At 38.8% G+C, this 13,606-nt stretch overlaps 2 protein-coding genes across 2 annotated transcripts in view; one reads left to right on the forward strand and one right to left on the reverse strand.

Annotated features, from left to right (window-relative positions):
- Positions 1-13,606, forward strand: part of LOC116296848 (glycerol-3-phosphate acyltransferase 1, mitochondrial) — a 32,321-nt gene that overhangs the window by 7,870 nt on the left and 10,845 nt on the right. Inside the window, exons 10-14 of the mRNA XM_031704956.2 lie at positions 868-961; positions 1,569-1,617; positions 2,322-2,402; positions 11,471-11,520; positions 13,025-13,057. Of these exons, the coding sequence (XP_031560816.2) occupies positions 868-961; positions 1,569-1,617; positions 2,322-2,402; positions 11,471-11,520; positions 13,025-13,057 (307 nt within the window). The remainder of the gene's footprint in view (positions 1-867; positions 962-1,568; positions 1,618-2,321; positions 2,403-11,470; positions 11,521-13,024; positions 13,058-13,606) is intronic.
- LOC148912164 (uncharacterized) lies at positions 7,330-9,554 on the reverse strand. Its single transcript, XM_089028326.1, has 3 exons — positions 9,164-9,554; positions 7,968-8,181; positions 7,330-7,853 (listed from the first exon to the last, which is right to left on the reverse strand). The coding sequence occupies exons 1-3, from the start codon at positions 9,552-9,554 to the stop codon at positions 7,526-7,528; spliced, it is 933 nt and encodes a 310-aa protein (XP_088884452.1). The 3' UTR covers positions 7,330-7,525.

The raw sequence follows: 13,606 nt of genomic DNA on the forward strand, positions 1-13,606 counted from the left end.
TTCTTTATTATTTTATTATTATTTTATTATTTATATTACTATCAATCATGTGACTTTTTGGAGTTGACTGGGGGGCAATTAATATGCAATTAGCAAATATTAAGTTATAATACACTCAACAAAATTACTCAATTCTAATTGGATAAGAGGAGTACATTTAAATCCCAAATTGTACTCTGTAGAGTCACAATTAAGCTGCTTAATTTTTTTAGTGTATTTAAACAAAAAAATGTACAATCTTCTCGTACAATTTGGACCCGGGGGGGGGGGGGGGTACTTTTGCCTGTTTAGTGTAGGGATGCGCCTCTGAACCCTGACCCTGTTCCAGAGTAAAATCGCTGAAAACCATACCCTGTTCCAGAGTAAGGTCACTGAAAACCCTGTTCCAGAGAGGAGAGAGCGTGATTTCATATACCCTGTCCCAGAGGGAGTGTGATTTTATGTACCCTGTTCCAGAGTAGAATCGCTGAAAACCAAACCCTGTTTGGCAGCACGTACCTGTATAGCGAATATAGGGGAGTACCCCCCCTCCCCCCATGAATTTGGAATTTATAGATACTTATGATGTTTTGAAAGTTCTCAAATTGGACCCGCCTAGAGTCTCATCCAATTTTGAAAACATCACTTGTACCTATAAATTCTGAATTGTACTCGAGATCTTGCGATTTTCTATGCAAACCATGATTCAAATATTCTATATTAATATACACATACGACCTTCAGGATTCTCAAAGCTTCCAAATGCTAATTGCCTCACAGTCAAAACACATATATTACCTGAAGCGACGTCTATTGATAGTGACCAATTCATCCCATTTATTTTTAAATTCAATCATCTCATTCAATACTCAACTGTTTTCCATTCAGCTGGTTAATGAGACATCTTGGTGGATTTTTTATCAAGAGAAAACTAGACCACACGAGTGGTAAAGATGATCTGTACAAGCGTACTTTACAAGAGGTTAGCGTCAACTTACGATATTATAAAGAGAATTCATGTTTTTTAAAATATGTTGGTAAAGTTTACAAATCTTTCAAGTTTTATCAATAGAAACAACCTCTGGGCTGATCTAAGTCAGGGCATGGCTAACTCACAGATGAAACCCTGAAACAACCTCTGGGCTGATCTAAGTCAGGGCATGGCTAACTCACAGATAGAACCCTGAAACAACCCCTGGGCTGATCTAAGTCAGGGTATAGCTAACTCACAGATAGAACCCTGAAACAACCCCTGGGCTGATCTAAGTCAGGGCATGGCTAACTCACAGATAAAATTGGAATTTAGCTTGTTAGGTTTTGCAGAGGGAGAACCCAGAGAAAAATCTGTGATTCAAGGGAGAGACCTAACAAACTCTCCTCAAAAGTGATGCAGAGTTTGGGAATCAAATCTGTGACACCAGAGACGAGAGACGAGTGCACCTCGGCTATGCCAACTAGATTAATTGTTTTTAATGAACAATTTGTTTGTACTGGGATACTAATATTATTACGTAACTTAGAAAAGACTATGCTTTAAGGTGCAATGCTTTTAGCTGTAATTAATTATGTTTTTTCCCCTCTGTCACTAGTATATTCAGCAGCTACTTATCAAAGAACAGTACCTTGAGATGTTTATAGGTGAGCCGTTTTGTTAGAATTTCAGTTTATACCACATGGGGAAAAAGGAATAAAGTAGTTCTCATACTGTTCACCAAATCGAAATATGGTGACCAATTTGAAAAAAAACTATTGCTCTGGACTGACTAGCATCTAACTAGCCTCTCATGCATGTGAAAACACTTTTTGTTTCCATGTGAACATGTTCAGAACAATAGTTTTTTAAACCATATTTTGATTTGGTGCATAGTTAGGCATTATCTAGATACAAATAGTAGCATGGGTGGTGTTTGCAGCTAACGCGTCATCTTTCATCGCTGTGAGCCCACTGGGTCAGGTCCCTGGTTAGAGCCCTGTGGTTGCCACATATGAATTGAGTTTGTTTGATGTGTTGTTCTCTCCTATGCTACGAGGGTTTTCTCCGGGTTCTCCGGTTTCCTCCCTCCGTAAAAATCAACATGTGAGTTGAGTGTTGTGTGCATAAAATATTTAATGTAGTGGTAGTGTGTGTGAGTGAAAAGTGTTCCCAGTTAGTGTGAAAGTGCTAGAACAACTAGGCACTTAAATAAAGTGATTTATTTTTTATTTTAAAGTTTTTATTATGTGTTTATGACCATAGAGGGTAGCAGGTCACGTACTGGTAAAGCTATGGTACCTAGGTACCTATTTGGTGCATAGTTAGGCATTATAGTTACATAGTTTTTATTATGTGTTTATGACCATAGAGGGTAGCAGGTCACGTACTGGTAAAGCTATGGTACCAAAGTCAGGTCTCCTATCAATCGTGGTTAATGCTGTTTTAGAAGGTTTGTACCTCCAAAGTCTCTCCAGGGAAGATTTTATGTCCTATACAGTAGCTATACATTGTGTAGTTCCAGAAATTATCCATACACCCCCCACCCCGACAGAGGAATTAGGCATTTCTGAGGGTAGGGCGGCTAGAGGGTTAGAAAAGGAACAAAATTACAGCGTTTGTATGGAAGAAGAATTGAATTTCCAGGGGCAGGGGGAGAATCTTGAAAAAGTTTCCTCTGTGGCGGGGGGGAGTATGGATAATTTCTGGAATTACACATTGCAAAATAATTATGATTGTGTGTGTGTATTTGAAATGATAGGATTTCCCAGTAGTTGGAGGGTCTGAGAAGGGTACATGTACTGTAGTGTACTGCCAGATGTCCATACCCCACACTTATACTGACCATGGAGGGGGATTGCAATTCCTGAGGGGTGAGGAGGGTATGTTGTGTAGCTCCAGAGAATATCTATACCTAACTATAAAACTGTTTGACTCGCTTGTTACACCAATACTTCTATACGCAAGTGAGATATGGGGTATCGAAACATTAAGCACCAAAGACCAAGAGCCCATGGAACTTGTTCATTTGAAATTTTGCAAAATGCTCCTCAAGGTGACAAAGAATGCTAGTAACCTTGCATGCAGAGCTGAGTTAGGAAGGTTTCCGCTAAAATGCAAAGCATGCAGTAAAAGCTTTAAATTCTGGCATAAAATTATAAAGTCGGAACTACACCCAAAAAAACTTTCAGCCGAAGTCTACCAAGATATTAAAAATGAAACTAAAAAAGCCTTTTGGAGCATAAAAATTAAAACTACTTTAGAACAACTCGGATTGGGGATAATTTGGATGAAACAAAATGAACTTTCTCCAAGATGGTATGAATATGGAAAAATAATAACCCAAAGAATATATGACATTGAGAGGCAAATTTTATGGAGTAATCTCCACAATGATGAAAGGAAAGACGACAGACATAAAAATAAACTCAGAGTCTTTCGTCAGTTCAAAACGGATTATAACTTTGAAGAATATTTAAGTCAAGTCACCAATATTAAGCACAGAGTCACCAATATTAAGCACAGAGTGGCGCTTACAAAATTAAGAGGCTGTGCACGTAAAAACCGACCGGTGGGGTCGGACTCAAAAAATCGATTTCCCTGGTTTTTTGCTCATTTGTAGGGTTTTACCATAGAATAACCAGAATGTATTTTTTATGTTTTCATTGTTTTTATTTCCCAAGAAAATGAGCTCCAAAGTTCGACCCAGCTTGGAGGCTCAAATTAGCATCAATACAAGGGCTTCAAAACTCGTTGCGGAGCAAGGTTTTCTTCTTACATTATGAACAAATAAGCCAAGAAAACTTTATATCAATCATATGAGAACGATTTTGTGCAAAAATATTGACCTTTTTCTCGATAACGAATTTCTGGCAAATTTTTGAACACAGTTTACTCGGCTCAACCTGGTTTTACCACTGGTCTTTAAATCGGAATATTTTAAAAGTGGCAAAGTTTCAAACCTAAAATTATACCAATTCTGATAGATCTAGCCCTATATTTCAACTTTATTGGAAAAAATTTGTCGGACAATGCAAAACGACTTTGCGAGGTTTCATTAAAGTTACTATATTTTGATCGTTTATTTAGCTGCCGAATCACTTCCGGTCTGTGAGTAAACAACAATTTACATATTTTGATCTCAAAAACAAGACAAAGTCACAAATAAATAAATTGTTTTGAGTGAATAAATAAAAAAGATAACTTAGGAAGAGAAATTGCCAAAGAATTACGCATTAGGCCTTCAATAACAGAAATTATAAACACTCACTGGCGAGACCACTGCCGTGATCCATTCTCCGTTGTATAAAAATCTCTCTCGACTACCACATCGCGAAGCAATTCCATAATAAAAAAAGGATAAATTTTGCCAGGAAAACATACGAAGTACTGAAATAGTAGCAGTAGCAAGTTAAAGTTAAAGCATGAATTCGTCTTTAAAGTTAAAGCATGAACTCGTCTTTAAAAATCATTTAGAGCAATGTCTAATGGTCTCTCTGTGCAAGGCCAGCAAACAAGTCTGTCTGAAATAACTGTGCTTCTAATTATCTTGGCACCGCGCGTGCCAACCGGCATTTTCTTTGACGTTTTTACCCTCGAAGTTTACAGCAGTCCATACTAGCTTTTAATTTTCATATTGTTCTACTTAATCCACTTTATGCAGCAGTAACGATAAATAAAATTATTGATCAAGTCAAACAAAGAACTGAAATGTTATGAATAATACATTTTTATCTTGAGTAGGATTTTAGATTGAATAATTTTTTTCCTCCAGTCTTCTATTTCTTTTTCTTTTTTGTTAGTTAGGGGTCGGGAAATCCCAGCATACTAAATTTCCAGATTGGGTGCTGTTGAAATGCAATTTTAAGTAAATCGACAAGTGAGAGATCAAAAGGTTTGAGGTTCGCATTCAATGGCAATAGGACATATTTCATATGACTGTTACTGAAAGGTTCAGTGCTGTGTCTTGCCCATACCGCTTACATGTCTTAGCGCTTTAGTGGATGTGTCCGCCTTTTTTTTTTTTTTTTTTTTTTTTACATGTGTGCCGTATTTGATTGGATAAAGCCAAGACTTGCAGCGAACGTGATTCTTGATTTTTCATTTTTGGGAACGCTGTCTTCACTGCGTTCGTTTCGTGAGCTTTTCACAGTCATACGAAAACGCTCTATTACGACTAGGGCAACTCACTTGACTCAAGGGCGGATCCAGGGGGAGGGTCGGGGGGGTGGCGCCCCCCCAGTCATTCCTGAGGTCAAATGGGCTTCCTGTGGTAAAAATGCGACTGGGATTCCCTTGCCCACAAAATTTACCCCTGAGACCCCCCCTTCAAAAAACCCTGGATCCGCCCTTGTGACTGTTTTAGTACTGAACAACTATTAGAATAGACCTTTTTCATACCGCGCGGGGACTCGGCACTGGAGGTATGGAGACACCGCCCTGCTAGATGCTTGCAGGCGTTTTACAATGGCGGCTTTCGATGAGGTTTTCGATCTTTGACAGATGAGACATTCGTAAAAAAAAATAAAAATAAAAAAAAATCGGCAGTCAGTTGCAACAAGAGCACTCCTTGACCATTCCCGCCACTTTTTCTAACAGAACTTTCTTGAGATCTCTTGACTTGAATGGAATGTCAAAGTGCCGGCAGATGTATCGCAGCATACTAACATTAAAGGAAGAAAGGAGGTCGTCTTCGTAATATTTACAGAGATTGTAAACGTCGTAAACGATAGGATGTCTAACGCCTAATTCCTCCAGCACTTCCTCAATGACTTCATAGCGTTCCTGATCGTTAATTTCCTCTTCTTCATCTTCTACAGAGGTAGGTGTTGCAATCACTCTTGTACCTTTTCGCCTCGATGAAGCTAAACGAGAAAAGAAGCCTTTGATCTGCGTCTTTGTCAGCCATTCAACTCTCTTGAACATTCTTTGGTTGTCAACGGTTTTTGCATTCCGCATATCCTTTGCTACTTGGTCTGCGTCGCATTTCTGACCTGTTTTCTCGCCAAGGTCGAACTTGCTTGTCAAGTAGCAATCTCTTACCTTTTGAGAAAATTGTGTTCCTCCACCTCGTACTTTATGTAGGGCCCATCCTTGCGCAACACTACTTGCTGTTCCCTGAACTTGAGTGCAAGTTTCTAATGTACTGCTTGTTTGAAGCCTCGTCTTATTTCTTTCAATCTGCATGGTAGTGAATCTACTCGCCCACCTCTTTCTAATCGTATCATAGACACTTACTGTCTCTTTCCTTTCTTTCTCAGCATGATCACCAACATCAATGTGCAGTTCCAGATCAGCAAAGGTAGCAAATAGTTTTTCACATCCAGGCTGTGGACAAAGAAGGTTTAGAGATGTCTCTTTGGATTCTGATAGGTCTTCGGCTTTCGACTTTAGAGCTCTTGATTGACTGATGTTAAAAAATGGCTGCTCAACTTGACGTTGCTTCTTGAGATAATTGCGTCAACGATTTATAAGAGACTATAGCTTTCCTGATCCTATCCCATGGCATTTCCAAATACGCACACCATCTTTCTCAAAGGCGAAATTGTGATATTTACTGAAGCCATCCAACTTATTCACCTTGAGTGTCTTGTTTGATTCTTGAACGAAGCAAACGGCAGCTGAGACTCCTTTAACTGGTCGTTTGAGCAAAGCAGTCCTGATGTCACTCGCATTGCTTATATCATGACCCTCGTTGCAGAAGGTTCCAACAGCCGTCTTCATAGGGCATAATATGCGATCGCACATGTCCTTGCCATCTTGTGGTTCGGAGTAATCAAACCGCTTTATAGTTACTCCAGTCCTCTCACTGATACCATGCAAAGCTGCAACTAAGAAATTGTTGTGGTAACAACCAGCTTCGTCTGACCTTAAGAAAACGTGAGATATTGAAGGCTGGATGTTAGACTTGAGCCAGCCAAGAAGATCTTCAATGATGGAGAGGACAGCATACCAGTCTTGGGTGCACTTGTAGAAGAGGTGAGCGTACGTTTGGACTTCAACATCTTCACTACTTTCTTCAGGTTTCAAGACGATGGTACTAATGTGCCAACTTAGTCCACGTTTTCCATACCAGTCTGATTGTTTCTCTCGACATTTCATCTGCTGGAATTTCATTGCCCACTAGTCGAAAATTATCAAAGCCTCGTTGGGTTTCAGGTTTTGAAGAACCCTTTGCTTTGCACTTTCTTGATTTATTGATCTAAGTATGTGGGACTTCCAGTTGTAGATGCTCTCTTTACTCTTTTTCCAGTCATGTAGTAGGTCTTCTTGCTGATCGTCACTGTAAAATGAAATGGAAGGATTTTTGATTTGATTTTCGACATCTTTCAGAACTGAGTTCAGTGAGTCGCACTTGTCACTGAACGTTGTGAGTCTGCTTGCATGTAGCACTAAATGCTTTATCCTTTTCGTCGCTTAGAGCGTAGTCACGACAGTGATCAGGACAACATGAATGACTATCCTGGCAGTGTACTCGATAATAATCAGTTTTTAGATAGCGTTTGCACTCATTCAGAAGCTTCTTCGTGTCACAGCACCAGGTTTTTGAAGCCCCTAAAGATTCCAGATCATCTACTATTTTCTCGAGCGAATCAAATCCAACAGCTCCCTCTGCCGCCGTGTTATCGAGACCTTGCAAAGATTTTCTCTGGTATCTTCCCATGTGGTTTTTGTGCGAGACTGCAGTGGTGAAAAATCTAGACATATTTTAGATGCTAGTGATGCCACACCTTGGTTGTACAAATCAAGTACCTCTTGATCTACGACGCTCTGGTTGATATTTCCTTCTGACTCCAAGATGTCGTCATCAGCCATGCTGCTAGGTGTCCAACAAGGATCACGTCTTTTCATGGGTGTTGGCGTACCAGTAAAACTTTCTCTATACTGTGAACCTGGGCGATTCCTAACAAATTGATCAGTAAATACGTAAGGAGTAATCTTCAAACCAAACAAACATAAATAAATAAAAAACAAACAAACACTCAAAAAGAAAACAAACGAACAAACGAAAACTTACCGTAGCACATAGGTATTTGCTTTCTCCGGGGTGAACATTTCTTTCTTATCCTCTGAAGAAGCAGGGAAGGGTTGATTTTTGACTTCTCTCTTGTGTTTTTTGCGACAGCTAGAGCATATTGCTGTTAAAACGCAAATTTTTCTATAAGAACTCAGGGGCCGCACAGAGGGAGGGGTTTGCCCCCCCTCCCACCCACCTTTTACCTTTTTCCATACTACAATACAATACAATACAATACAATTTTATTTGGCACCTTATACTAATAGTACATGAGTGTTTGATTCCAAATATATTATAGGTATATATATATACTATGTATTAGGTAATTTTCTTAATTCATTTTCACGTATCAGCATACATTGATGAATGTATGCTGATATGGCTCTTTGTAGAGACGCTGATTTTGAATTGATTAAGAACATAAAACGACTGTCAGCGCTCATATTGTTGAAATTAATGCTGGTGTTTTTTTCTATGAACTCTCTTAAGTCGTTTCTATGAGAGTCATATAGTGGACACCAAACTAGAAAGTGTTTTTCGTTTTCTACTCCCGACTTACACACTGGGCAAATCCTTTCATCGTAAATGAGATAAGGCCTCTTATACCTCCCCGTTTCTACTTCAAGCTTATGGTTACTAATTCTTAATTTTGTAAGCGCCACTCTGTGCTTAATATTATACTATTCTCTTATATTTTCCAATATTAGCCCCCCCCCCCCACTTTTTCCCACGCTAGTCTCTTACATAGCCCCCCCCGGGACAACTGCATGAGTGTCACAATTTCTGCAGACTACCCGCTTTTTTCATACTTTTCGTGGGCGGATTCAGGGATATTTCCGATGCCGCTAGCCAAAAGTGAATAAATTCCTATTTTACACCCTTATGAATGAATGATAGAGTGATCCTGTCAAAATTTTGAACAATTCAATAGATTTCAATCTTAGGTAGATACTTATTGAGATAAGGTCGTCCCCCCCCCCTCCCCAATCACTCCTGGCCTCACGCTCACACTCACCCCCTCCACCCCCCTCCCAAAACCTCACACCCCTCAGTAGACTGTTACCTAGTCGTTTCCCATAATAAATTCTATTTATTCGAGATGACTTCGACTAATGAAATAGCAAGTAAATCATGTAATTCAACAAACTAGCATTCAATAGTTTGACAACTGCATTTCATTCAAATGATATAATTACGTGATCCTAGTGGAACTGTCATTCCAAACAGGTTGGTAATTTCTCTCGAGATGTCCTGGCCAATGACATCGCGTCCTTTGACTATAGATGACAAACCACTGTGAGCTGGATACTGACATGATCTAGGTGGTCTCCAAAACTTTCCCAGTCCATATCTGTGACGAGGACAAACACGGAAGGTCTTTGTTGCATCAGAAGATATGTTTTCTAAACCGGCCCTCTGGAAAATCAATTCATATTCTATCAAGTCAGAGCGCGATAGGTGACAGCTCTGAAGATTACCTTTTACATCATCACGACATGTGTTTAAGAATAGTACTTCCGTATGACCACGGGATGGTCCACAGTCTCTAAGAAAAGTATTGTTTTTGAAGGAACATGTAGTCGCCATTGCAAACTTCGAAAACCTTAACTCAGCCTTCGGTCAGCAGTTTTCGAACTGACTTGCTACAGCTTGGCGGCACGCGCGGTGCCAAGATAATTAGAAGCACAGTTATTTCAGACAGACTTGTTCGCTGGCCTTGCACAGAGAGACCATTAGACATTGCTCTAAATGATTTTTAAAGACGAGTTCATGCTTTAACTTTAAAGACGAATTCATGCTTTAACTTTAACTTGCTACTGCTACTATTTCAGTACTTCGTATGTTTTCCTGGCAAAATTTATCCTTTTTTTATTATGGAATTGCTTCGCGATGTGGTAGTCGAGAGAGATTTTTATACAACGGAGAATGGATCACGGCAGTGGTCTCGCCAGTGAGTGTTTATAATTTCTGTTATTGAAGGCCTAATGCGTAATTCTTTGGCAATTTCTCTTCCTAAGTTATCTTTTTTATTTATTCACTCAAAACAATTTATTTATTTGTGACTTTGTCTTGTTTTTGAGATCAAAATATGTAAATTGTTGTTTACTCACAGACCGGAAGTGATTCGGCAGCTAAATAAACGATCAAAATATAGTAACTTTAATGAAACCTCGCAAAGTCGTTTTGCATTGTCCGACAAATTTTTTCCAATAAAGTTGAAATATAGGGCTAGATCTATCAGAATTGGTATAATTTTAGGTTTGAAACTTTGCCACTTTTAAAATATTCCGATTTAAAGACCAGTGGTAAAACCAGGTTGAGCCGAGTAAACTGTGTTCAAAAATTTGCCAGAAATTCGTTATCGAGAAAAAGGTCAATATTTTTGCACAAAATCGTTCTCATATGATTGATATAAAGTTTTCTTGGCTTATTTGTTCATAACGTAAGAAGAAAACCTTGCTCCGCAACGAGTTTTGAAGCCCTTGTATTGATGCTAATTTGAGCCTCCAAGCTGGGTCGAACTTTGGAGCTCATTTTCTTGGGAAATAAAAACAATGAAAACATAAAAAATACATTCTGGTTATTCTATGGTAAAACCCTACAAATGAGCAAAAAACCAGGGAAATCGATTTTTTGAGTCCGACCCCACCGGTCGGTTTTTACGTGCACAGCCTCTTAAGAATTAGTAACCATAAGCTTGAAGTAGAAACGGGGAGGTATAAGAGGCCTTATCTCATTTACGATGAAAGGATTTGCCCAGTGTGTAAGTCGGGAGTAGAAAACGAAAAACACTTTCTAGTTTGGTGTCCACTATATGACTCTCATAGAAACGACTTAAGAGAGTTCATAGCAAAAAACACCAACATTAATTTCAACAATATGAGCGCTGACAGTCGTTTTATGTTCTTAATCAATTCAAAATCAGCGTCTCTACAAAGAGCCATATCAGCATACATTCATCAATGTATGCTGATACGTGAAAATGAATTAAGAAAATTACCTAATACATAGTATATATATACCTATAATATATTTGGAATCAAACACTCATGTACTATTAGTATAAGGTGCCAAATAAAATTGTATTGTATTGTATTGTATTGTACCTCCCCCATGGGGTGGGGGGAATAGGAATTTCCAAAGGGTGGGGAGGGTCTGAGGAGGGTATATTGTGTAGCTCCAGAGAATATCTATACCTCCCCCCATGGAAGGGGATTGGAATTTTTAAGGGGTGGGGAGGGTCTGAGGAGGGTATATTGTGTAGTACCAGAAAATATCCATACCTCCCCCATGGGGGGGGGGGGGGGGAATTGGAATTTCTAAGGGGTGGGGAGGGTCTGAGGAGGGTATATGTGTACACGCAGAAAATATCCATACCTTCTTCACAGAGGGGGTTGGGTTTTCCAAGGGGTGGTGAGGGTCTGAGGAAGGTTTAAAATATTTGTAAAATATGCATAATTATTTTCTAAAATCACAAAAGAAATAAATATTTTGTCTTGAAGGTATTGTACCAGATGTTCTAATTGTTCCAGTAAATATCTCATATGAAAAGGTAAATAATGATTATTAGCATATGCCGACTTGTGTACGTCCTAAGAACGCGCGCGCTCATTGGTTAATTGGAGGTGAATATTGTACGATATTCACCTCTGAATCTCGGAATATTGAGTCGGCAACAAAATAGCATCTGCTGGCAATCGTTTTGCTACAATTTCCGGTGAGGAAATTGAAAAAATGAAAGTAAATGCCATTCCTATCAATACTAAAAAGGCAACGAAGTATGGCCTAAAAGGTTTGCTAAAAGTTTTGCGTGAATTTGTCACGCAAACCAAAAGTTTCTGTTTGTTTTTATTGAATTATTGTATATGAAAATAAATTACTCTTTACACAAGTTGGTATTTGCTAAAACAATTATTCGCCGAAGGCGAAGTGAATATCGGGGAATATTTACCGAGACGCGAGTCACGACTTCGAGTACAATTCTGAATTTATAGGTGCGAGTGTTGTTTTGAAAGTTTCCAAAATATGATAAGTTTCAACACATCACGAGTATCTATAAATTCAGAATTGTACGAGAAGATTTTTGCTTATAACACAGTCAACACAACTGAGCAACTTCATTGGGACTCTACAGAGCACAATTTGAGATTTAATTGTACTCCTCTTGTCCAATCAGAATCGAGTAATTTTGTTGAATGTATTATAATATTATTAATCAATATTTAGTTAATAATCTATGCACTCTAGTCAGCTGATATGATGGGAAGAGAATGGGATTGGTATGTGCCAACGAATGGTTGAACATTACCGACACCGGAAAAGTCTTTCTTAGGCCCCCTCCACACTATGCCGGATAAATTTGAATCCGAATTTTTATTTATTCGGTTAGGCCTACCGTCCACACTAGTCCGGGCGAATCCGGAACGATTCTTCACCGAAAACGAATTTTTTCGAATACGGTCTCCAGAGTGGAACAATAGCGCAGCGCAGCCGTGACGTCATAAAAACGAAGACAAAGGCGAAATTCGGACAAACAAACTTACAAGTTTACTATCAGCAGATAATTTTCACAGCCGATCACAGTTGATCTTAGTTTACATGGGTTATTATTGTAACTTTAGGTAAAAATAATAAAATCGGTTCGTATGATCCTCGTAGCGGTTAAACAGAATGCAATGTTTGTCCGAATCTTTAAGCTATTTTTAGAATCAGCGCGCTGCGCTATTGGAAAACGCCGGCTAGCCGTATTAGTGTGGACGGAGAACATTTCGTATCCGAAATTTTTCGAATACGATGACGTCATGATTGTCATGGGAACATGGCGGGAAGGCTAAAAATTCACCGCGGGCTCAATTTCAGCTTCGATGCACATGCTCAGATGTGCAATGAAGCGTTTTTGCCGCCTCTGATCGGACTAGTGTGGACGCGAAACATTTTACCCGTTTTTATGTGTGGACTAAAATTTTTTTTTTCGGTTTCGGTGTGAAAGTTGCGGATTCAAATTTATCCGGCATAGTGTGGACGGGGCCTTAATTTGATATATATTTTTGTTTCAGACATTTGAAACAAGTTATTCAAGAGAATTGTTGGTAAGTATCTTAGTTTTTTTTTTTTCATCTCCCCCTCTAACTATTATAAAAATTTTTTTTCGATAATGAGCAATAATGGCAAAAAGCGCCAAAAATCTAGACTTTCGTATGAGTTTTGATCCCATTCATTTTGGGTTAACACTCGAAACCTTTTTTAAACAGTTAGAAACTGATGTACTATGATAATGCATGTTTGAAGCGGTATTTATTGTACAAAGATGTTTTGTTGCATTTGTGTTAGAATGTTGCTTTGTCAGGCTTTTTTTATAGAAAATATATGGGAAATAAGCAAATGAAGGCCTAAACCTCATTTTCGAATAAAATTTTTGCTTTGGGTTAAATACTTTGATTCCACTTTCATCGGTCATCTCCACTTCCAAACAAGTTAAGCTTTCTGAATAACAAGATTTTAGCCTTGTACAACAGCCTTTCTTCAAGAAAGTAGTTTTTGGTGCTCACTGCTTGAATACGAAAAGAATTCTCTCTTATTATATTGTCACCTCACTATGCGCTCTACATGGTCAAGAACAGTGCTAAAATGAAAAAGGC

Source organism: Actinia tenebrosa, unplaced genomic scaffold, assembly GCF_029948245.1.
Source record: "Actinia tenebrosa isolate PJP-AT-01 unplaced genomic scaffold, QUT_ActTen_1.0 PGA_scaffold12__29_contigs__length_12842862, whole genome shotgun sequence".
In the NCBI taxonomy this organism is placed as follows: domain Eukaryota; kingdom Metazoa; phylum Cnidaria; class Anthozoa; order Actiniaria; family Actiniidae; genus Actinia; species Actinia tenebrosa.

What these genes read in the sequence shown, in the direction of transcription:
- LOC148912164 (XM_089028326.1), bottom strand. Translation starts at nt 9,554, where the DNA reads ATGGCGACTACATGTTCCTTCAAAAACAATACTTTTCTTAGAGACTGT. An exon ending in GACAGTTCCACTAGGATCAC is followed by an intron (nt 8,182 to 9,163) that starts GTAATTATATCA and finishes ATTGTATTGTAG; the next exon opens with TATGGAAAAAGGTAAAAGGT. An exon ending in GCAAATACCTATGTGCTACG is followed by an intron (nt 7,854 to 7,967) that starts GTAAGTTTTCGT and finishes TCAATTTGTTAG; the next exon opens with GAATCGCCCAGGTTCACAGT.